Source organism: Aythya ferina, assembly GCF_964211825.1.
Source record: "Aythya ferina genome assembly, chromosome: 3".
NCBI classification, from domain to species: domain Eukaryota; kingdom Metazoa; phylum Chordata; class Aves; order Anseriformes; family Anatidae; genus Aythya; species Aythya ferina.
The window spans coordinates 12,307,275-12,332,380 of record NC_140298.1 but is presented as its reverse complement, the minus strand read 5'-3'; the positions used below and the strand labels follow the sequence as shown (position 1 = coordinate 12,332,380).

Genomic DNA, 25,106 nt, shown 5'->3' with positions numbered 1-25,106 from the left:
TCCTCCTCCTCCTCCTCCTCCTCCGCCGCCGCCGCTGAGGGCGGGGTCGGGAGCGCGCCTCCGGGCTCGGCTCGTCCGCCGCACGGCTGAGGCGGCGGCGCGTGCGCGCGCGCAGCCCCCGCTGGCCCAGCAGCCTCTCGGCGGGGGCCTCCGCCCCGGCGGCGTGACGTCACGCGGGGAGAGAGGAGGGGGGGAGGGAGGTGTCTCCACCCTCCTCCCCCCCCCCCGGTGCGCGCGCGCGCGTGAGCGGTGCTGAGGGGGCGGAGGAGGCTGAGGGCGGCCACAGAGCCTGGGGGCGGTCACAGAGACACAGACACACGCAGAGACACAGACAGACACACAGACACGGCTCGGGGCAGTGCCCAGCGCCCCCCGGAGCCTGTCCCATTGCCCGATCACCCTCTGTGTGCAGAACATTTCCCCAACCCCCAGCTTGACCCTCCCCTGTCCCAGCTCCATGCCGTTCCCTCGGGTCCTGTCGCTGTCCCCAGAGAGCAGAGCTCAGCGCCTGCCCCTCCGCTCCCCTCGTGAGGGAGCTGCAGGCCGCCATCAGGCCTCCCCTCGGTCTCCCCTTCTCTGGGATAAACACAGCAAAGCACCTCAGCTGCTCCTTGTACATCTTGCCCTCCAGACCCTTCATCATTTTCATACCCCTCCTTTGAACTCCTAACTTCCACGTCCTTCTTACACTGTGGCACCCAAAACCACACACACTACCTGAGGTGAGGTCCCTCCCCTCGACCTTAACGCCTGATGTGCCCCAGAATGTGCTGAGCCCTTTTGGCTGCCATGGCACACAGCCTCAGAGTCAACTTGCCATCGACCAGAGCCCCCATGCCCCTTTCCACAGGGCTGCTCTCCAGCCTCTCATCCACCAGGCCCTACAGATGTAGAATCTGGCATTTTAGTTGAACTTCACATGTTTGGTGACTGCACAGCCCTCTAATTCGTCATGATCTCTCTGCAAGGCCTCTCTACTCTGGAAGGACTCAACAGCTCCTAATTTAGCATCCTCTCCAAACTAACTTAGTACACATCCAAGTTTGATGCACTTCAGACGAGTTGTGCTGGGGGAGTCAATCCCCAGCAAGCATCCACATGTATCCTGCTCACAATGGCCCCAAGGCCTTGCTGCCTGCAGGCCACAGCTGGGCTCCTCATGGGCACAAGGGGACAGGTCCCATTTTGGGGTGTCAGGAGATGGTGAGGCAGCATTACTGTGCCCCAGGGAGCTCTGTCACCCGTCATTAGAAAGATGCAGGCATCTCACATGGAGCCAGGTCAGCGTTCAAGCAGCACAAGAACAGCCTCAGGGGTAAAAAGTGGGAGAAAAAAGGCCAGAAAAAGCAAAGCTGGAACATAAATGATGCCCTGTGGCGTAAGCGGGACAAAGTCCATGGTGGTGTGCGGGGCCTGGCAGGAGGGGGCTGGGAACCATGGGCAGATTCAGTGTGCTCTGTTCTGCAAGGTGAGGAGCCAGGGACAGCCTGAGGGCCAGAGGAGGATCCAGTGTGCTGCTGCTGGGACCACAGAGAGGGAGGGAGACGTGGAAACCTTTGCAGGTTGCTGAAGATTGGTTTAGGGCCAGCTTTCCAGCTGGAAGGAGAGCGAGGTGCCCACACAGATTGCTTGGGCAGAGACTGTGGAGTCTTCCCTTTTGTTTCAAGGGCTGGTCACACAGACACCTGTCAGGAATGACATGCACGTTGGGAGGCTCACTTACATGTAATTAGTGTTTGTGGAGCGCTCTGAGGACAGGAGGAGATGGTCCCGAGATGCTGAGCAGCACCCCAGCATATAATGGATGGAGCTTCTCAGAAAGAGACGTCTTCACCCTGCAGCTCTGCCTGTGGCGCTTCTCCTCCAGACAGATGCTGCTGGCTGAAGGAGTCAGGCTTCTGCCTTGAACACGCTGGGACCATGATGAAAGGAGGGGGATTCACATTTCAGAGCTGTTTGCTTGGCCTCGCAGGCTGCTGGCACATTTGGGGACGCCATCTCAGCATCTCGCAGGCTGGGGTGCTCAGCACCGTATGGAGAAAATTCAGTCTGTCAGCATTAAGATCCTGAGGCGTAACACCTCAGCTGCTATCAAGTATGTGCAGCGCTGGGTGAAAATTACACTTGTGCTCTACTTGCCAGCTTTTCTATGGAGATGAAGGCCCCAGGTTTTTGGTCTAAGGCTCCTAAATACCAGTGAATGGCCTGGATGATGCTGGGGCCTGGGCAGGAAGGAAATCCCATCTCCCACCTGAGCCCCCGGCATTGCCCGAGCAGGCATGACTTGGGCTGTTGGTGCAAGGCTGTGGTTGCTTGCTCGGCTTTTCTTTCTGCAAAGGAACTGAACAACCCCACTTCTCACTTCTCTTCAAGAAGCTCAGCCTGAGGTGGGACCTAACCTCAGCCCCTGCGCTGCTCACAGCTTGGCTGCCAGGTTGGCGAGTGCTCTATTGCTCAGCCACTTCCCCATATTAGCAAGGGCCGATAGCTAGAAGCCAACGCTAGCAGCCAGAATGGAAGGGGCTGGGAGGAGAGAGAAAAAGGGAAGCCACTCAATCTGCCAGAGAAGCTATTTGAACTAGCTGTAGGCAGATGCCTTGCTGTAAGCTCATCTGGCCTGTGATTTGTGTTCCTGGCTCTGGCCGTGCTCCTCTCAGCCAGCCACACGCACATTCTGATCCCATCTGACATCAAGGTAGGGGTTTTGGAAGCTCCCAGTGAGGGGGAAGCTTGAGGAAGCTGTTTGTGGCAATTGCAAATGTAGTAAAGGCGACTTTTTGCTCTACCTTTTGCTTATCCGGGCTCCTGGGCTAAGCACAGGGCAGCTGCCAGCAGAGCAGCTCTGTTCTGCAGGAGAGGCAGCTCTGCAGCACAGACCCCAACTCCTGCAACAGAATAATCCCTCAAAAACAAGCAGGAACCCTTCCCTTCTTCCTCTTATTCCAGGCTGGAAAGCAGCACATGGGAGCCAAGTTGTCTTGGCTGTAAGAGTAAATCTGAGACAGCCTGTCCTAGCACAACGATCCCCTTCCCACTTCCCTGTCCTCCTTGACTTTGGTGATCAATCCCAGCTGCAGCCCAGCACGCATCCTTGTACCAAAAATGCTCAACCAAAATAAAAACCATCTTCCCCAAGCTCCTGTTGCCTGGAGTTCAGCAGTGGCCCAAAAGCCCCAAACAACACTCCAGTGGGCCCAAGCTGCTGCAGAAACCTAAGAGGAGGAAGCAAGTTCAGGGAGCTCTCATTCGTACATCAGCCATACTGTACTTTGTTCAAATTTTGCTACTTTTTGCATGTTGAAGTGAAGAATAGTTGACAGGAGGGAGGATGGAAATCCCCCCTTGAGCAGCAGCAGTACAAATGTGCTGTAAAACACCCAGAACTTCTCGCCTTTTCTGAGAATTCAGCCTCTCTGCAGCAGGGCTGGTGTCACCACCTCTCCCACAAGGCGTAACTGAGGTTCAGCGCAAGGCAAAAGACGGGGCCAGCAGAGCCAACAACTCACAGGCACAAAACCAAAAAAACAACCCTGCTGAAAAAAATAAAAATCAAATTTTGCAACCAAGAGAGGAGGGGCTAAGTTACTCTAAGGGGAAAAAAAATGAAATAAGTTGGAATTTGGAAATATGTGTCCAAAACACAGATATTTGTTGCCTAAGGGGGAGCAAGAGTAATAATACCTACCCTCAAGTGCTAGTCTAAATGCAGCAGACCTCCAGCAGCCTGATCATTCATACATTCAGAAATGCCCAGCTTCTGCATTTGGCACAAACATTTAATAGCAGAATTCAAGACTCAGTATGTTCCATCAACAGATTTTAGTCTTCTGTGGAAATTAGTGCAGGTGGTAATCTACTTGTACAACAACATGTTAAAAAAAGTTTATTTTACATTATATACATTAGGGAACATATTTCAAAGCATTACCAATCACAACAATAATGCAGGCCATAAATCACTTTAAATTTAGTTTGTTTTTAGTGTATATTATCACAATAAAATATAAAGAACATATACAAAAAAGGAGTCAAATGTGTGCATTTTGCTAAAACTTGGCATTTACATACTCCATTGGAAAATAGCAATCAAAAATACTTCTGATCAAAACTAAGTTCCTGTGATGCGTAGTAACCATTGTATTGTTTGAATGAGGTAGTAACTAAATTATTTTGGCCATGTGTTAACATCCTAAATTGAAAAAAAGAAGTGTGAAAATGGTTATAAGGCCAAAAAAAAGTCAAAAATGACAACGTCTTTGAGCCATTTCCACAATGTGGAATGTTGCTGCTTTTCATCGTGATATGAAACTATTTAGTAAGATGAAGAGTAATACTAATTTTTATCGTTGTATACACTAATAATTCAAACACCTATTGCAGTGTTACAGGAAGGTACCACTAGTCTGGGATTGACACCCATCCAGGAAGTATTGTTTTCAAGCATAGAGAAGTAATCGTAAAGAGAGTTTTAATTAAATATAAAAATACAGGTGTTTAACTGGTTTGTTTCACAAAGAAAACTACCCGAGTAAACTCAAGGAAAAAAAGGGGGATCTTTGAAGCCCAAGTCATATCCACAAAGTCACAGCTTACCTTTGTGACTAAATACATCACATCTCAATACGTTGTGCAAACATGAACACCAGTGTGTTGCATCAAAATTAAAACAAGATTGTAATCTGATTACAGCCTTGGTTACAATTTCTAAAAGTTAGGATTTATTTGTATTAGTAAATTACATATAATAAAATACAATAGTGTTGTTAAATGAACTATATTTGTTGCTAGCATCCCACTTTATAATAAACACACGACAAGTCCTTAAAATAGTACCCCGATTTCATTTTTGCATCCTCAGTGACTTTTACATCTGTACAGGTAAGACACTTGTACTTAACAGGAGGACTACTATCTACAGAAAGTCAGTGTAGGTCTTCAGCACGAAGTTTCACTGAAAAATACTGCATATGTACAAAGATTACATAACAGTAAATCAAGCACTTCCGTGGTATCTTAATGCTTATGTGTCCATACCACAAGTCTCGTCTTTCTCTCATGCCACAATAAATTATAAAGTAACTGAAGTCGGGTCACTGCAGCTTTTGTGCAATTTCAGCCAGCCATGATCGCCGCAGCAGGAGTGCTATCTTGTCATGGTGAGCTGCCGTGCGCTGTTCTCAGTAACTGTTCTCATGCCCTGCCAGGATATACAAATTGCTGTTGGCTGTTGGGTTGTCTGTCGGCCTACTCTCCAGCACCACGACCCTGAAATGAAAGCAAAACAGCAACAAAGTCAAGTCAACCTTAGTCTGCCCCAGCCACTGGACACGACAGATGACCAAGGTTCAATCTTCTGTGATTTTAGCCTTTCCCTTAGCCTGCGTAAGCTATCAACAGTCCCTATATCCACAGAAACTTCCTGCCAAGTTCCAGAGAGACAAAAACCTGTGAGATGAGAGAATTCTCAAAGCAAGCATCATTATATGCAGAGTTTTCTCTTGTACTCTTTTCTTGCCACCCGCTTTTGGCCAACATTGGAGACAGGACACAGGGTTAGCTGGATCTCTACTACCACTGCAAGGACCATAAGAGATACCCTGCATCAGACTGCTCTCTTCAAAGGAGAGAAGTCAGCAATCCAAAGTCAATTTCACAAACTATTTGAGATGTTTAATCAGGCAAGAACTGCTATAACTGCTCAATGGAGCAGGGTGTAGTGAATTCTCCACAAACAACCCCCAAAATCCAAATCCAGCTATTGTGGATTCACTCCAAAAAAAGGTTGCTTGCTTCAAAACTAACGCTCTGCTAAATGTGCTCCATAAAGGGCATGACACCTCATGCCATGAGGGATTCCCGGCTTGCTGGGAGAAAATAGCACGCCAGCTTTCATCACACTGATGCCAGGCTTCTTGGCTTCTCAGAACCCCAGTTCCTACGAACTGCCTAGGAAATGGCGTGTTACTGGCAAAGGTTTCACAGCTCCAGCACAAAATCTGACAGACCTGCAACCAAAACGAGGTCTGAAAAATCTGCAATTCGGCTTCATCGCAGTGTGAAGTCTTTAAACACGGTCTCAGATCTGGGAGACTATTAGTGTAGGATGGGAATAGATGGAACAGTACTGAGAGAGGAGGACACTGTTCTCCAAGGCAATGATTTGCAATGTCATGTTCCATTCTCAAGCCAGGCTTGTTTTTAAAGTGAGCTGTGCTGTCTCTCAACACCTGAGAAGTGACACAATAAAGCCGAGCTCCACGCACACCTCACTGGCACAGGGAGAGTAAAACCCTCAGGTCAGAGATGAGTATTGCTTACAATTACTCATTACCAAAAAGCTACCAGGTATTGCACGTAAGGGAGAATCCTCAACCCCCAGCCAGCAAAAACTGCCATGAGGTAGGCAGCTGACAAAGCCACAGCACCATTTGGTGCCGCTGATGTTTGAGGTAATTACAGGGCTGTGCACCAAGCTTGGGCAACCAGAACACGAGGAAAGCCTCTGGTTGCTCTGAAGCTTATTGGTAGTGCCACGATGCGACAAGGAAACGCGTTTCCTGCAAGTGGCAGAGGACAGGCAATTCTCCAAAATCAAAATGTGGCTTTGCACTGCACACGAGTATGTTACTGGTGAAACCACCATGTCAGCACGCGCTCCCCAGAAGACAGAACATCTGCTGCTTTCATGGCTGTTAAAGAAGTACAAAGTTCGACAGCAGGGCAGAGAAAGTTGAGGAAGTCAGTGACACTCCTAAAATAGCAGTGACTGACTGGGCAAGCTTAGATCTGATGGGTCAGACAGACACAGCATTTGTGTCCTGTAAAAGAAACGCCAAAGAACAGCTACGCTAAAAATTATGAAGAGCTCTTCAAGAACTGGGCTGTCTTGTTGAGAGGACAACCATCAGAGCTCCTTTCTGAGGGAGAAAGCAAGACATCTAATTTATTTATTTTCCTAAGAAGGAGATACTGATGAGCTACTGCAGCAGAGCATCTGAAAGTAAGGATTTCAACAGTTAAACAAAGGAATTATGGTGCTAAAAAGGAAAGACACTCCTGGAGATTGTAACTGCAGCGAAGTACGAGCTTCCTACTACAGCCAAGTACTTCTGGAAGCCCACAAACACTTTCAGAAGAATTTTTTTTTTTGAAGAAAAAAGTAAATTTAAAAGGCTGAAAGGTGAACATGTACACAAAGGAATGAGTAAGATGGCTAGAAAAGGAATCACAAGAAACAAGCAAAGAACTTCCACAAGGTAGAAGGAGAACATTTTTCTATTTTAGCATGCCATGCTCGCTTCTCTTCATACCTGTCAGATCCCAGAAGCCTGAATATCCTCGTATTATCAGAAATTTCTTGTGTGATCTAGACAAAAATAAAACAAGTATTTACATGTTAAGTACACTTTTTTATTTTTATTTTTAAAATCAAACTAGCGAAAAGAATTGACTATGATGTTACCCATTTATTGCTCATGTAAGGTAGCGAGAGAGTTCAATGCAACTGTAAGTCTTGAACGAGATCTAAGTGGTTTTTGGTCGTGGTGGTTTGGTTGTTGAAATTCCTGCTATGTTATGCGAGTTCCTCTGGTAGCAACTGCAATCAACAGGCTCAGCACAGCACCTGAGCTGCTACTGGCGCAGTTCTCTTCACAGCCATGATCGAAATAGGTACCTGTAAGGGTGTCATTTGTCTCACCCTACAGCAGACATTGGAAATGGGTCAGGTAAGTGACACAAAAAATACCTATGGTTGAAATTCTGAATCATAACAACGATGCAGGAAGTTCATCTTCTGAAAACCTGAACAGGGAAAGCACCGAACTTGTGGCACTTATGCCCACTGTGTAAAGAAAATACAGTATTTGGACATTTCAGACTAGTGCAATAGAGCTTTGTATATGGCTGGTGAATTGTATTTGAGATACATCTTTATGATGATACGAATACCAAAGAAAACAGCACGTTATTAATTAAAGTCAACCAAAGCACACTGCACACTCCGAAGGATATCGAGTCATACTGTGAAAGGGAAGCAGTGTTTACAAAGATCCCTTTCTACACAGCCACATTTCATGTTTTTGAGGACAGAAGAGATTTTTCTCTCCTCCCCAGGTCCTAGCAGCATTAGCCGACTTCATGAATTCACTTCTGGCACTGCAAACTCAGAAAAAAATTTTAATTCACATCAGTGAAGCTCCCCACTTGAAGTAAGTTACTTCCTGCTTGCTGTGGGGCTGAGCCTGTACATTTTGGCCCAAATTCCGAGAGTCTTGTCTTAGAATTCAGACAGTTCCTTGTTGTTTCATTCTTCCCAATCAATCAAATCAAGCCACTGTGGAATGTCACAGCTGTGGAATGAAAAGGTGAAGCAACTTTACAAGTAGGTGAAATTATCCTCAATTAGACCGGCTAATATTAGACTAGAGAATCTCCACTAACAATGTCTTCAAAGATAAATGTGCTGCAAAGTCAGGCTGGTCGTTTATTTTTATTCTTTTTTTCTTTTTTTTAATTACTTTAGCACACAGTACAAAAATATTCGCACTAAGTAATGAATGTACTAGTACAGCCAGGAGAGATAAGGAATTGAAAAAAGCTTGAGAGCTTACCCTATGTATGTTCTATGGAAAATAAATTTTGGGTGGCTGTCCTTCTGACAACAGCTCAGTTCTGCCGTCTGTTCTTCATTTAGGTGCTGGCTTTGGCTTGACAACAACAAACCAAGATGACAGAGTTCCTTATGGTTTATATAAACAATATAAAGCATCCATTTGTGCTGCAGCACTCTGGGGCACGTCCTCTCACAACTGGATCAGAGCTACTGAGTGCCAATGGGTGGAGTAATACGCTGAGGCTTGCAGAATGCTGCTAGCAGCAGCCTGGGGTTGGAGAAGTGCCTAGCAGCATCATCTCCTCCTCACGGTCTGTGCTAACAGCAGGGGAGCTGCAGCTCAACATTATGAGTTTTTGGGAAAACGACAATCGCGCCTGGTGATCAAACATGCACAAATGCCACAAAAAGCATTGGTACATTTGGAAGTCAGAAAGCAGTCTGACTCCAATTCCTGGTCCGACTTGCCACAAAAGGGCAGAACTACTGTCAGCATAGATAAGGTCAGCTGTGGCTTTGTGCAAATAAATGGAGTTGTGTAACAACACGGAGTATCTAAGTTTGGCATGGTGTGACTGTACGTGTACATTAAAATACAACTAGTCATAATGAGCTCAATCTCTCAGCAAATGTGACACTGATGAAACAGCTGGTTAAGTCTGCAAGCAGTCTTTAATAAACTAAAAGGCTCCGGAAAATCCTGCAGAGCACAGTGTTTTCACTCACACCTGGTTGCACAAAGTTTGCAGCAGGAAAAAGGGAGTCGTAAAGGTATTTACAATGGTTTGACACAATTTCTAGACATTGTTTAAGTGGCTGAAAAAAGGGACTGCACAGAAGTTGTAGAAAATAACCTTTACATCAATCTCTTCAGATGGAAAATTATTCTTCTGAAAATGAGCACTAAAAACTTCAAAGGACTCCAAAGCCAAGCAAACATGGAGGAGACAAAAAACAAAACAAAACAAACAAACAAAAAAAAACAAACAATGGGCAACTCATTCAACACTTAAAGCTCAGCACTGGAGCATGCAACTACTGGCAAAGCCCAGATTCTGGTATCCATCTTGAGAGGCTAAGGGACTACTGAGGTTGGTCTTCCAAGCAATTTAAACTGAAGAAGACTAATGTAACCAAGAATTAGGCTTGGATACATTTTATGGCATCACCATCAGGTCTCTTACTGCTTTCTGCTTTGTATATTAGACTTGACAGTGACTCCTGGTACAGCTCCATATCAGCCATGGCCTTGCAACCCTTGCAACATTCCAGCTCAGCTCACTTCCCAATTAGAGAAGAGGCACTACTCCATTATTTCTGATCAGTTCATGAAGCTTCCTTTCAAAAATGTGTGGCCCATCTAGCAGAAAAAATCTTGACCTATTCCAATTTGTTTTGTTTGGCTAGATTCTCCACTGCTTTCCCCTACCTGTGCAACATGGGCATCTTATCCCACCAAGTTACAAGGACAGCATCCCCAACTCAGCTAATTCATGCAGCATTCCATCAAGGAAGGAATAAAAGGTTCTTTGTTCTCAATAGATACTCCAACATTGAAGGTTTCCTCTTTGGAACAGCAAGTCTAATTAGTTTGTAGCTTACGAGGTACACTTGGAATGAGACTTCACCTTCCAGGTCTCATGTTCAGAAGTTACTGAAATGTTTCACTCTTTTCATGCATTTGTCTTGAGCTTGACTTATATTAAAAACTAGTATTTGAAGCAAAATGCAATGCAGTACTCACCTCATTTGATCTAAAACTCCTTCCTTGCATTCCATGTTTCCAGAACGCTAACACGCTGTCCTGTAGACAGACTAACAACAAAAAACAATGGAATCAGTTTTCAGGCATAGTGTCAACACTTCCAAGGCCAAAAGCATATGGCTGCAATTTCAAAATGTGTATATACATATGTTATTGTATTATGTTTATGCACACAGACTTTACTTAAAGACCAGGGTTTAGAAATATTCTCACCTAACTAGAAGACCTTTCTGTCTGATATTTAGCCCTAAAAATGGTCCTCTCGTGAAAAAAAGAAACATTCTTCCATTCTAATGCTTGCTGAAAATATACATTGAGCTCCAGCATAAGAGTTACAGGCATACTGCAGTGATATTTTGCAGTCACCAAGCATCTGTTGGTTAATAGGGTCTTTACGCAACAGCTGAGCAGAGCTTTACGGAAACCTCTACCTCCCAGCCCTTCCCGTTGTCACACAAACACAACCACACGACAGCCACCTGCATTCGAACCCTGTGAAAGGAAACGGGTCCAGGGCCTTCCTCAAAGAGAGGGGCACAAGCATGTAGGTCCCTAGGAACAATCTGTTTCTACCTGCATCCAGCACCCTGCCTCTATCAATTACAGCAGGGATGCAGGAAGTAGAGCAGAGCTCTTTGGAAACACTTGTTTGGCCAGAACAGGCCAGCAGCAGCTCATTTGTGATGAGCAGAGGCAGGGCTACAGCACATGCAGAGGTACTACCCACAGTGAGCAGCTTCAAGTCCATTTACTCCTTCCTTTCCCCCATTCCTAACCAACACAAGCCATAAAAAAACATTTTCCATGTCAGCGTTTTTTGTCCTTTCCTCTGAGTTTGTTCGAACTACTAGTTCGAAACTTTTAAGCTTCTCCTCAGGAGGAAATCCCTCCACCTCTCTACTATTTTTGTTCTCACTGTTCTTCCTTTTCTGGTGTTACCCTCCACCTATGCACACATCCTACCTTGTCCCACTCTTCCCACCGGGGCTCCAAACTATTTCTTCCACACAATTCCTTCCCCATATCACCTAACCTTGGGTCCCACCTCTCATCAACTCCACAGCCTGGAACTAGAACTGCCTTTGCCTTCCCAACAATCTAACACTCCCCCCACTCCTCCCTCTGCAAAGCTTCCCCGTTCCAACCCAGCTTTCTCCTGCCCTGGTGCCTCATCTCTTTCCTTCCCTAATCCCTCAAAACTCTTTACAATCACTGGGAGATTTGCTAGGGCAGGGTGAGGATTTTCTCCATTCAGTAAGCTTATGCATCCTGTAGATGCCTCTGAGACCATGAAAGCTCACATGCAATGCAGTTTCCAGCCTTTTGGTTTGAAGCTACAACAGAGAAAGGGCTGCCTTCTCGTCTGCCTCTCTGTTTGTGAGAGTTAACTTCCTCAGGAGTTTCACAAGCTCAAGTTTTCAAAAGCAGGTGATGTAATTCAGGCACGTAACCAACTGAAAACTATCAGAATGGATGCGTTCTGTCTTTCACAAACCAAATTCAGATTCTTTACAAGAATACATAAACAATGCCAGTTGTTAAGCGTGACGTATACACATTTTTTGTTTGAGCTGCTTTATAAAAATGGACTGCATGAACACACACGCAGAATGAGTTGGCCATGCGTGAGTCACAGAGTTTAAGCAGGCTGCGTTAAGGTTTTCCATGCTGAAGGTCTCCATCATATTGCCAGACTATTCAGTCTCATCAGGGAAGACTCCAGAGTTATTGCTCCCAGAGAAGAATGTTATGCAGCATGCTGAGCCTTTCACTGAGCCTTCGAGCTCCAAGTGAGCATGTGATAATGTTTTACATACCAGAAGACTTGACAGTTTTCAAGTAATTCTGTGCTGTAATAGTAAATAATCTAATCAAATATTCAATACTAATAACAAAAAACAACTTACCTATTGATTCAATTTGAAAGTCAAATGTGAGCTCTGATGACAGCTTGCGGCTGGATTTTAACCTGCCTTGCAGATTCACTATTTTTATGCAGCCTAGACAATAAATAGGATACATCAACAAAGAATTAATCTTCAATATATGACCTAATTTGAAGATATACAGTATGCATGCGCATGTATATATTTCATTGATACTGAAACTTACAATCTAAACACACCAAAATGGTATCTCTCTCCAGCTGTGTTACATGTACAACACTTGTCTCTGTAGTGTCTGTAAGAAAAACAAGAGTGTTAGTTTGTAAACTAAATTACCATGAATTTGAAACTGAATTCTAGAAGTTGAGACAATTTAATGGGTTAGTGTCTTTTTATCTACTTAAAACAATCATCTTACCAGTGACATTTCTCTTCTCTTAGAAGGGCATGTCCACTGATCCAACTTGTTGACTGTGATGAGAAAACTGAAGCTGTAATATTATCAAGTATGGACTTAATCCAGGCTTTTCTGAGCCAAGTCACAAAAGCAAACTCATGTACATTGTTGTTCTTTTTTCTCCACTAGTCTCATTTAATATTGCTGTTGCAAAAAACCGCATACATCTGAGGCTTTTCACACTAACTGTGAATGCTGTTTCAGTCCATTTTTCTTCTGCCTTTATTTCTACATCTTGCTAGGGACTTTTAAAATTAGAACTTAATTCTTGCTGCTCTTTTTAGACTTTCCACCCCCAGTTATTAGAAACTGGGGGACAATTTCCTTCTCCAAACTTTGAAAGGAAGCATTACCTTCCTTTCTTCTGGGTTACAGCTGCAGCAGTCTTCATCACAGCAAAAACAGGGGGATCTGACCCACAAGTGATCAGTGGACATGTCAACTCAAAAGAGAAGTGCAGTTTGGTCCATTTGTTTGCTAACTTTGGAGTTACACAAAAAGCAGCTCTTAGTAACTCCACATTGCTGCCAGTGATTCTGTAGGCATTCTTTCATACAAAAAATAGAAACTCAATCAATCTGTTAGAGTTGAGAAATTAGAGCATGTTACCTAAAATACATAATGAATTCCATGGTACTGTTGAGAACCAAAAAATTCAAGGATGATGGCAGAAGTGTGCTCCTCGAGATGGCCTCTCCATCTCTTTTTTGCTGTTAGGTGTCTTGGAAGGTATACATTAACGACCTTAACCAGTTTTGAATGCGTGATCTTAACCAACAGTGGATATAGCCATGATGAAAGCATGCAACAGAAAGACTGGAGGATATACACCTGTGCAAACACATCATGTAATGTAGAAACATGCACTTCGCTGGCTGAAGCTAACAGGAGAGGGATGGGAAGGGAAGAAAGCAAGCCCCTGCGGTAAGTCTCTGCCAGCTAATTGTCTGATAAAGACATTTTCTTGAAAGAATTCACAAACAAATGCCAAATGTCAAACAAAAATATTTGCGACCATGTGGTAAACACTTTCCTCATTAAAAAGAAATAAATCTTTTTGATTGCATTATCGCCCTCCTGCCAGCAGAGGACAGGAAAAAAACAATACAACATAAGAGTTTAAATTAGTGTTAAATAAATAGAAGAAAACAACACAGACACAATAAGGGAAGACACAACTGACTCAAGGAAGCTTAAGAAATATTTCTGGAAAGCACAAAGCAGTGTTAAATTACCAACATTAAAAAAAAAAGGAACTGGGAAGGGATTACTATTCTTGTATTTACATACTGATGAAGACAATATTGAAAGAAGAATGACAACAAGATGTTACGGTTCAAAGAATTTCCCCTCAGCATGCTATTTTTATTGACTCCACTGGAGTCACAGGCACATAAATATACATGAGCTCGAAAATAAAATGCACCAACTCTGATGTAGTAAGTACATTAATCGGCCATCCACTGATCACTTTGGTTTTGTACCAATTCTTTTAATTGTGTCACTCTGACATATCCTTTTCAGCAGCAAGAAAGTCAGCAGGCATCTTTCCAATGCCAGCTACTACTTAGTGAATTCCACGGTATCCAATTAGCCAGATTGATACACACATTTATGCCAGCACAGGGCAACACACAAATTCACGGTGGATCAACACAGATTCTATGGCTGATAACAACTAAGTTATTTACTGCTTCTAACCCTGCAAGCCATAACTGGGGTTGGCTCACTGCTGTAGCTATGTTTAGAGAGATCCTTGTGACTCTAGAAAAATAATTCTGAGCACATTTCCTTTGCAAGGAGTTTCTACTGTTGCACCAAAGGCGGCTTCCTTACTTTTACAGCACCCAGACCAGTGATGGACAAGTGCTTGGTTCCCTGCTATCAGTGGTTCTTGTTGTTTTCTCATTCCATAAACATCAAAATAGAAACGTGCTCCCTCCCAACAGAAGGCTGACAACACCATTTCTGACCTTACTGGCTTATTGCAGGAAAGCCAAACCACACCTACAGTGATTTTGAAAGAAACAGCTCAGAGTGTAATTCTATTAAAATCTATTAAATAAACAAAAGTCGCAGCGCCAGCGCAAAGCACAGAACAGCACAGTGGCTGAAAGTCAATTACAGACTTATTTATGGAAATGCGAGAAACCACAACTCCATCCTTGAGACTAACAGGAGTCCAATTGGTTCAACAGTAGAAACACTTTTAAAAAAAAAAAAAAAACAACAAAAAAAAAACCAACAAAAAACAAGGGTGCATATACAAGCAGGTACATCCAGATACCCCTTTAAACAAAAGACTTATCATGATCACTCAGCTTTAATGATTTAACCGTTAGTTTTGTCAAAGGAAACTACCTTTCTAGTACTTCAACTCCAACAGAAGAGCAAGGAACACTTCTGAATGCAATCACAACAGCATGCACAAACCTGTTTCTGTAAACCATGAAGAGGTAGAATTTGGGTTGACAGTCTCAAACTTCACCACCTGATTGAAGTCTCTTCCTCTACTGACACCGACACAAACTAAAGGGAATTCCTGCTCTGGGACTACCAGCATTTCAAACAATCTCAGTGGACAAGGTACAGGAAAATCTATGTGCTAGATTAAGAAACAAAAAATATGCATTAGAAGGGAAACAAGTTTAGTTCCAGTTGCTATTAGCTATTTAAACCATACAGTAAGTTTTATTTTGTATATTTTATAACACTTAGTTGACTCCTTTGGATAACAGTATTAGACAGATACAGAAAGCCTCAAGTTAAGAAAATTAGAAAGTCTTCATGCCGATTTGGTTAAAACAGATGGGATGCCTTTCATCATGTGTGCTCTGTGCTGCTGCTCACAGAGGACAAGAGTGCTATACCCAGGATTGTCCCCTTAGGTATGGAGTCTCAAAGCCATTGCTTCTTAGGCTGATTAAGTCATAGCAGCTGCCTCTCATTAGAAAAAAAAAAAAAAAAAAAAGAGTGCACCTTGGTTCCATCTCTTCTGATGGTGTCAAACATTTCTGGGCACCTACGGCATCTCAAACCACAGAGTATTTGGCTACCTTCTCTATGGTATGGAAACAGGCCCACTTCTAACCCCTCCATTTGGCCATGCCTCAGTCTGCAAGCCAGAGTTTTCTATTGTGCAACTAAAAGGCAATGCTCATGCAAGGAGGGCTTTGTTCTTCAACTGAAGTGCACCACAAAAGAAAAAAACAAGGTTCCTATATACATTTTGAGTCAGTAAATGCATATTGAAAATAGCTTTTCAAATATCTGCAAGGTAATTAAACAGAAACTGTGAGAAAAGTCAATGCATGGTAATGACTCAGTTATTTACTTATTTAATGTTATTAAATAACACAAGTAATAGCCAATACTTATTCATAACAAATCATTACAAGACAAATAGAAATGAGCATCAGAGTATTTCACCTTATTGCAGCATTACCTTGATTAACATGAATTTTTGCATTGGTTCAACCCATTCTAACAAAACAATGCTAGACTGTAGTGCTCCACAAAGGTACTTGTGGCCTGTGTAGGGATTCCTCACTGCCAAAAAAAGAAGAGGAGGTAGGGTACATCAGTATAATAAGCAATTATAAATCATAAACAATTTTCAGCTAAATAACAGTCCATACATTTCTGGAAAATAACTCCTCCCATCCCTACCCTAATCTTTCATGAAGGGAAGCTGCTGAAAAGTCAACATCTACACTTAAAAAATGGTGGCAGGGAGCATGCTGGAGCAGGGGCTGCCTTTCCATTGGGCATGAACAGCAAGCAGCTGGTGCCAAATTAGCCATAACAAACAACTCTCACAAGAGAGCTTTGGCATGTTTCACCGCTTCAGCTCGAAATAATATTGGTTTTTGTTTTTTGAAACAGTAGATGGGATTTACTACTTTAGACAATTAATAATAAAAAGGGGAGTCACAAACATTTGAGGTATCGTGCTCTAACACGTTGGTTTGCTTAAACTCTCTCCAAATTATCACGAGAAGCTATTAAGGAATGGCTTTTTTGATGAGACATGGACAATTATCCATGAGGAACTAAACAGCCACTGTCACTTGAGAACTGCTCAGCTGCCTTTCAAGCACCACAATGCTAAGTCTGAAAGCCACATACCGTATTTTTGATTAGCACTTCTTGACCAGGATGAAATACAGTTTTAAAGTGACATCAGTTTCCAATCCACTGCTCCATTTCTATTTTTTATCAGGGTTCAATTTAGAATTGTAAAAAGGACAATCAAGTTGCGAAAATTGGGCACTGTGAAATCTGGAATTTTACAACTTGAATTCTACAGTAATGACAACATTTCACTCCCTAATGGATATGCTGGCACTGCTTAGGAACAACAAGCGTTACTTCGCACCTTGTACAATTACACCTAAAGACCAGATGTTAACTTGCAGTAAACTAACCATCAGCCAGCCACCAGGCAATTAACAACAGAGCTCAAATAACAAGCGTCTAACCCAGTACTATGTACATAGATGAAAAATGCTCATGCTACTCCACTGCCAAGAAAATCCACTCACAATCCACTGGCATCTGAAACACAAAAGCTCAATGTCATTAACCCGAGTTCTCCTTCACCTTCAGTCAAGCCAACTGCAAAAGGCAGCAAACAGCACTTGGCATGGCCCTCAGTAAGGCTGAACTCAGCAGCAGAAACCACAAAACAGGCAATTAGCAACACCTGTAAGCAGGAGAAACAAGACCAGAACTTCTGGTCTTTTTCTGCCTCCTATGGCACTGCTGCTTTCCCCAGGCCAAAGGGATCCTCACGCTGCCAGCAGGAATGGAGACTCAGGCTGCACATAGTAAGCAGGGCAGTAGGTGGGGGATCTTGCCCCTCGGACCTCTCTTTTGCAGCTGCCCCTGTTACAATCACAAATTCCCAGTGCCCGTCATGCAAGAAGTGCTCCAGGCTTATTAGGTTGAGCTGTCTCTGAGCACAACAATGAACTCGCCCTCATCGTGCCAACCCCCACGGCACTCCTGTTAAATCCCGTGCCTGGTAGTGTAGAAACCATAAGATTACGGAGGAGCATACCACCATGTCCCTCATTTAATGGAGTTATCTTAAAACAAAGGGGCTCTGAAATGAACTTTAAGTGCCAGCGCGTGTACCTGCTCTGATCCCTGCCTCTCCACACCCCCCAGATGACATCCACACCACAGAGGAGGGAGAAGCTGAAGTTTTCCTTTCAGCATCCATTAGCAGTCACAGCTTGACTAGACGCCTCAATTAAGGCAAGGCCCGAACGTACACAGTACATATCATTAACACCCCACCACACCCTGAAGGATTTGTATCCCAGAAAGAGACAAGTTTTAACAGGTGAGCTGGGCAAAGGAGTGATAACAAACATAGGATGTTTTAGCAATCTTGGGGAGATTCTCATCAGGATAAGCAATAGATGCTCACCCACCACTGAAGATCTCCTGTCTAACTCCTCACACCAAAGACTGGATTATGGGACACCAGATGAAACATTCCCAGGGATAAGAATTTACGAGATCATCCACAGCTACCTTTCCCCTCTTTAAAACATTCTTAACACACCACAGCTTTAATTCTTCAGTAGTTGGCACTTTGAATGCACTATGGAGTCTTCAGGGACTGTCCCCAAAGAACTGAAAACATTATTTGTTTTTATAATCCAATATAAATCATTGCACCTTCCACTAGTAAATCAGCTTACTTAACCCGACGGTAAAATCTTAAAGTCACTCCATCCATGGAGATTAGGTTCTTCCTGAGGGCTAGCTTAAACATTTGACATGCACTCTGCTTCCCTGCATTTTCTTGAGAAATACTTTTATCTTCAAAAACAAAGACAAAAATGAGCAAGTTTTCATTGCCTAAATGCAAGGATTAATAGGATGAGGTCACTGTCTGCAGTTGCATAGTTTCATAATTACAGAAAAGCCTCTTCTCCCTTGACCTCCAAAAACTGACACAGAAATCTTAATACTGCCACCATTTGTGATTCTTATTGGCATTTATTCTGCAGATCTTTACTTACCAACACAACACTTCTGACACCATTTGGTGTCGGGAATTTTTGTAGACACCGCAAACTTCCTACAAGATAAACACAGAATAATCAATCAACTAAAGCACCTGAATAAATTTGCTTTTCAGAATGTTGTTGCGGTGAAAATTGTACTTGTCCCCCAGGAAAGTTAAACATTTATTTATCTCTTCTCAAAACAAAATGCCTAGAACACACAGTGTGATCCCACCATGAAGCACTGAGATGCTGCTCAGTTATCCAGCGTTACGAATGCAGTTAGAAATCAACCTATAACTTGTTGCATCTTGTGCTGGATGCTAATACAGGTAACAAAATCCATTCTTGTCCCGAGGACATTACAGTTCAAGACAAGACATGGGGACTTGGAATGTGGAAAACTATGTTGTGCTGGATAGCTTGCTGGACTGCTGTCCTTGCAAACTCACACCTTAAGTTTTTTATGAAAGCTTTTCATAGGCAACGCAGCATGAGTTTCAAGAGGAGGGCTGAAGGAGGACAGGAAGGCAGCTCTGTAAGATCTCTCGTGTAGGGGACACTCCCTGAGAAATGATGAAAACTATCAGATAAGCTGGGGAGATGGTGTTATTTGCTGGAAGTGGAAATCAATGCTTCTGAACTGACTAGAAGACTACGGATTGTATGGAGATTGCTCACAGTTGTAAAATAGATGGTAAAAATAACTAATTTGACTGATGCTGCAGAAAAGATGGGAATAAGTGAAGAGAGAGGCAGATGCTGTGGTCAAAGCTATGAACTAGGAAAACAGTTGCATAGCATTTCAAATGAAGCTTTCCAGAAATGATTGGTAATGTAGTAGGACTGAGCAGTGTAAAAATGCTGTAACCACAAATTTGGCTGGAGAAGTCATGAAAATCTTGAAAGGACCAACTGAAGGACACTCAAAGGAATGAAGCTGGACAGGAGACTTATAGCAGACTTATTTTTTACTTCTGAATACTTGTCTACTAAGTATCATACGTTGAGCTTAGACCATTTGGCAGACAACCATACTGAACCTCACATAATGACTTGGAATTTTACTTTGCTTTTCATTTCCTCTATAGAAAACTTTGTTTTTAGTTCATCTACATTATTCATGTTGCACTCATCACCATACTATCTAGGAACTTGCTGCGGAACATACTTTGTGGTCTGATAGGGAAAAAAAAATGCTTTCCTACATACTTCAAATATAATTCTGGTAGTCTGCCTGGCTAAGGTTACTACCCTGACGCCTTACAGCCAAAGGATAAAGCAGGAGAACGGATTATCTAAATGAATCTGTCGTGCCTTTGAACGACTAGCTTGGCACTCGCACATTCAGGTTGTGCTGCATTTTTCTTGGGATGTGACAGGACTGGACAGGAAATTTTCTGAGCCTTCTGGAACTTCACTGAGGAGTCATTCCAGACTGAACATAGTCTGAATTTTTTCCACACATGATTGTTGTAATAATTACGATCATCAGTCCACTGCTGATAAAATCCTCAAGCCAAAACCATCCCAACAAAGTTAGTTTGGAAGAGAAAGGAACAGAACCATGGTGCAGGTACACAGAAGACAACATTTAAAAGTACAAATTATCTCTTAGATAATAAGAATTTAGCCTCTAGGGAGAGCACAATTTTTAGGTAAGTGTTGCACCTATACGTTTGTAGATGACTGAACGAGAAGCCTTTCCTGAATCTGAGAATTAAATGTTAATAGGCTGTCAGCAGAACCAAAGGTAATCGAGAATCATGTCTACTATAATACAATTTGCTAATAAAAAAGCCTATTACTTGAGAAGATCCAATGATTAACTATGCCCTCTAAGAAGCAGAAGTTTATCTGCAAACTAGATTAATGTTACTATCTCTTCCTCTTAAATTTGAATGGGCGCCTAAGGCTTGCTTGTTACCCATTGTACCCAGTCTCTGGGATTTTGCATGCTCTTGGTGGTAAATAAAGTTGGAGAGACTGCATGTACAATTACTGAAGGCATCTGGGGACACAAATTTCCTTGTAATACCTTCCACCCTCACCTGCAAATGACGTGCCAATGATGAGTGTCAAATCTGTGTTCCACCTCTGTTTTCCCCAGCTTTCAAAATAACCCATCAGCCCATTCCCTTTGCAATAAGAGTCGCCTTAATCATCTTGACCTCCCCCCCCCTTTTTTAAAAAAAATAAAAATAAAAAAACACAGTAAGGTGGGGAAATGCATTTAAGTGCAACTATTTTTTTAATAGAACAGAAACAGGCTGCCCAGAGCTTAAGCAAGTAACTAACATAAGATCACCATTTCTACTTGCCTGAAATATCACAGGTACAACACTAATCTGAGATTCTGTTTCACAAGGACAATCACGACTTGCCATGCTAGACTACGCTTGACAAGAGCCATACCCAGAAACAAGAGGCTTCCAGACAAGAAGGTAAAACATACTGAAACTCAGTTCTCTGTTAAGAGCATAGTCACATCTTGATTCACGTAAACGTAGAAGTCTACACTCTAACACCCATGTGAGTTATTTATGGAAATGTGTGAACATGTGAACAGAGTTCCAAATTATTTGGGATTCCCAGACTTTCACAGGCATACCCTGAACTCTTTGAATTAAGATGTTCTGATATTACCCGATGATGCATACTTACCTGGGAAGTATCCGGTCAGGGAGTTTATGTGCTGGAATAGCAACAGGTAGCTTTTGCATTTGCCTTGCATAATCAAAGAGTCCTGGCAGATTATGGGAATATAGCTGAGAAGCTTTACCTGGAAATTAGAAAAAAACACTTCAAATACGAAAACAAATGGATACCAATACTACCACTCACAGGTGGCAGAGCAACTTACCAGATATTGATAACAAACAATTGTTCATGACATATAACCACGTACACCTTCGAGGAAATAGCTGATAGGGAAGAAAAAAAAACATACACTCAGTTCAATAAACACAAAATAGGAGCACATTAACTCGATCAATTAATGTCTGCATAGACGACAGGACAAAACTAATATTGACTTGCTTTTTGTAGCAGAAATTAGCTTAAGCCAAATAATATTTACCTGGATTCCAGAGTTAATTCTGAGTAAATCTTAGGCACACACACTATATTTAACATACACATTAACATTTAGACAATTGGAACATTTTGTATTCAGGTCTTCAAGTATACTGTAATTAGCCCACAGTGTCATTATAAAGATCAATCCATCCTTTTTCAAAAATTTTAATAACCACCAGCCTTTCTCCTTCAAAGGAGAAACACTTAACAACATAAGCTTCAGTAAACAAAGCATGGTCAATAAACTAAAGCCATTCTAAAGCCTGTAGTATTCCAAGTGTCTTGAAACAATTAGAACTGGCACTTGAAGCGACTCTCCATCTGCATATGGTTACACGTTTCACGGAAGTGATCAAGGAATGCAACAAATGGTCAAGGCAGAATTGTTATCTGTCAAATTAATAGACATGATAGAAAGAAGGGGCTGAAACTGTCAAGGCATCTTTTTAGAAAAAAGATAAAAACCAGTATTTTTTCTTCCTTCCTCTCACATAACTTCTGGAGCTTGTTGCCACAAGTGTTCATGGAAAGGGACAGTATCAACAGTGTAAACGAGGGATTAGACATACTGATGTCCAACAGGCCCATAAATGGACATGAAGGCAAACAGGCAGGGATGTACCCTCCAACATGCCTAATTCAATGCCTGTAGAGACGTCCAAGGGAACTGACTGTGAGGGGACATCAGAAAGTGGCTGAGCTCATAGGCATTTCCTATTGCCGTTGCAGGAAACAGACTATTGCACGAGACAGATCTCCCAGAAAGATTTTTTATTTTATTTTTTTTTTACTCTTAAAAAAAACCTGTAATCTCCCTGCTGGTGTATTATAGAGATTTGAAGAGACATGTATTTTAACTGGAAGGTTTTTCTGTAAGAGTGTGAGATCGTCCTGAAGCTGTACTGACTCCTGGATACACGTATTATTTCTGCTTTGTCCATTAGCAGAGTGAAATGAAGTGGAAAATAACCAAGAACACTACTTTTGCTTTTACAGTGAATTGTATCAGACCTAGGGAGTAAACAACAGTGAAACACAGGATTCAAAAATACTATTGGAGTTAAAGCCCTATTGACTGCTATCATAAATAAGGATGTAACAAATGGTCAGCACAGAGGGTGCACTTTCTATTCGCGAAGTCTTCTCATAACCTAAACACTATTAAAAAAAATAGCAATATTCTAACAGCCTGACAGTATCTAAATTTAACTTGCACATTTGATTGATCTGCTGTAGTTGCATAAGCGTACTGTGACTCAGTGGGTTTGGATCTGGGGATTAGAGAAGAACAGCAGTACTTCAAATATGCAGATTGATTAGGCTGCCACGCATTGCTCCAGTGACACGACTGGTTGTTTTTACTAGCACCTCTTTGTGTCTGCAAGTGCTTATTAAAATACTTAAAACATCATTTGACAATGCACTACAGAACATGGTACTTAAAGAAAACGTGGATGGATATGACAGCATGAGTTTCATTTTATCTATTCTCCATTTTTGCCATTTTTCAAAAACTTGGTTGGTCTGTTTGGCCTGCAGGAATTATTGCATTAGTGATATTCTTCAAGGTATGTTTTGCAGCTGAAGTGCAGCAGCAGATAAGTACCTGAGCTAAGTTTTAACCAGCTAACTCAAGCACCAGTATGATTATGGGTTACATGGGGCTCAGTGCAAGCCTCCTTCTCAACACAACAGACATCTCTACAAAGTCTGGACCCTGGAAAATGAACAAACACCAGTGCCTCCAGCTTACAGTGTGAAGGCTGTCCTTGCAAATTCCTCCATCTTGCTGGCAGATGCATAGCTCCCTAAGTTAGGGAGAAGGCAGGAAAGAAAACAAGTCTCTTAGAGATTAATGAAAGAGCTGGAGAAGTCACCATACAGAAAAACCTGCAATTGGCATTTCCCCCTCCCCACTATACCCTCAAAAAAATTACTATTTATCAGATTCTGCAAAGACAGTTTTAACTGGGATTCAGTAAGTTGAGTTTCATCAGCAAAACTGTTTTTAAGATTGAAAGAATGGAATCTAGTTTTTAAAGGATCTTCTCACTTCCCTGTAGCCAAAACATAACGCTTGATGTAAATATCCTATCTTGTAAAATAACTTAAAAAAAAAAAGAGACCTTCATACAAAACATGTCAAGGAAATTCCATACTATTGGACAAATCATTTAACTCCAGGATAATATAGAAATATATTACATTAATGAGTGGCTAAAAACTGTCATGGATGGTGGTGGGTTTTTTTGCTTCTGTTTTTTTTTTTTTTTTTTTTGTTTTGTTTTGTTTTTTTTTTACAGAAGTATCAAACCAGAAATATACCTGCTCCATTGACGTTTCATGAAGCTCATTGAGGTTCAGTGTGTAAATGCCTTCTTCTGCACCAAATATCAAGTATTGATCTGCAAACACAAAACAAATCCAGCAATACTGATCTTTAATTTTATTTTTTTTTTTTTTTAAATAAGTGCATGCAGCACTTGACCGAACTTTTGTCAAAACTAGACTAAAACAATTGCACACATGGAAATTAACCAACATATGATAGTTATGGAGTCTGAAAATATAATCTCACCGAGGAAGCTTAAATTTATGAAGCTGTTTTAAGACCTAAGAGTGGTGTTTTGTTGTTTGTTTTTTTTTTGTGACAAACTGTGAAGAAAAAGCAGCTGTAATACAACTACAAGGAAGAATTGACTGAAGTATTGACTGGAAAGTTTTCACAGTACTTTAGGGGTGCCTCACTTCTTGAGCATGATTCACCTGTTGTTTATTGCAATGACAATGGAAGTTAATTAATACCCTTGTTTGCATTTGGACAGCCAAACAAGGCAGGCATCTCATATTGAGAAGGTGTCAGTGGAAAAGACTGACTTTCACAATTTCAGTTTCTAAAAAAAACCAACACAGTCTTTTTTTGCTTACTGGCTCTGTAGCATGTCTACATAGCCTATAATCAGGTGAAACTGCAGGTAATATGAGCACAGTGTTACCAATTATCCTTTTTATCAGGCAATTTAATAAAGCACTAAAAAGATATGTAAAAATTAAGAGATGCACCAAACTAACCACTACAACTAGGAAGATTAGGGGGAAAAACAATAAGTAAATGATGAGGTAATAATTCTCAAGTAGGACCTCTGGAAGTCAGATTTTTAAAAATAAATTAGGAATGATATCTTTTGGACTACAATGCTGAGAAGAGCTGGGTCACAATCAGTAAGATATTTCTTTACCTTTAGTTAACATGCAATTTATTCTTTTTTAAAGTTGAAAACTG

At 42.1% G+C, this 25,106-nt stretch overlaps 1 protein-coding gene across 6 annotated transcripts in view; it reads right to left on the bottom strand.

Annotated features, from left to right (window-relative positions):
- Positions 1–3,758: 3,758 nt before the first annotated feature.
- The window catches only part of MAP4K3 (mitogen-activated protein kinase kinase kinase kinase 3), an 80,385-nt gene continuing 59,037 nt past the window's right edge, over positions 3,759–25,106 (bottom strand). For 4 of the 6 annotated variants that reach the window (XM_084516149.1, XM_084516151.1, XM_084516152.1 and 1 more), the window contains 11 exons: positions 24,149–24,228; positions 21,609–21,669; positions 21,410–21,527; positions 18,761–18,819; positions 16,168–16,271; positions 15,156–15,327; positions 12,492–12,560; positions 12,287–12,379; positions 10,359–10,429; positions 7,311–7,366; positions 3,759–5,265 (listed from right to left, as the gene is read on the bottom strand). In XM_084516149.1, coding sequence (XP_084372275.1) covers positions 5,178–5,265; positions 7,311–7,366; positions 10,359–10,429; positions 12,287–12,379; positions 12,492–12,560; positions 15,156–15,327; positions 16,168–16,271; positions 18,761–18,819; positions 21,410–21,527; positions 21,609–21,669; positions 24,149–24,228 — 971 coding nt within the window. In that variant the 3' untranslated portion in view covers positions 3,759–5,177. The remainder of the gene's footprint in view (positions 5,266–7,310; positions 7,367–10,358; positions 10,430–12,286; positions 12,380–12,491; positions 12,561–15,155; positions 15,328–16,167; positions 16,272–18,760; positions 18,820–21,409; positions 21,528–21,608; positions 21,670–24,148; positions 24,229–25,106) is intronic. The other 2 variants (XM_084516150.1, XM_084516153.1) reach the window with 1 other exon arrangement.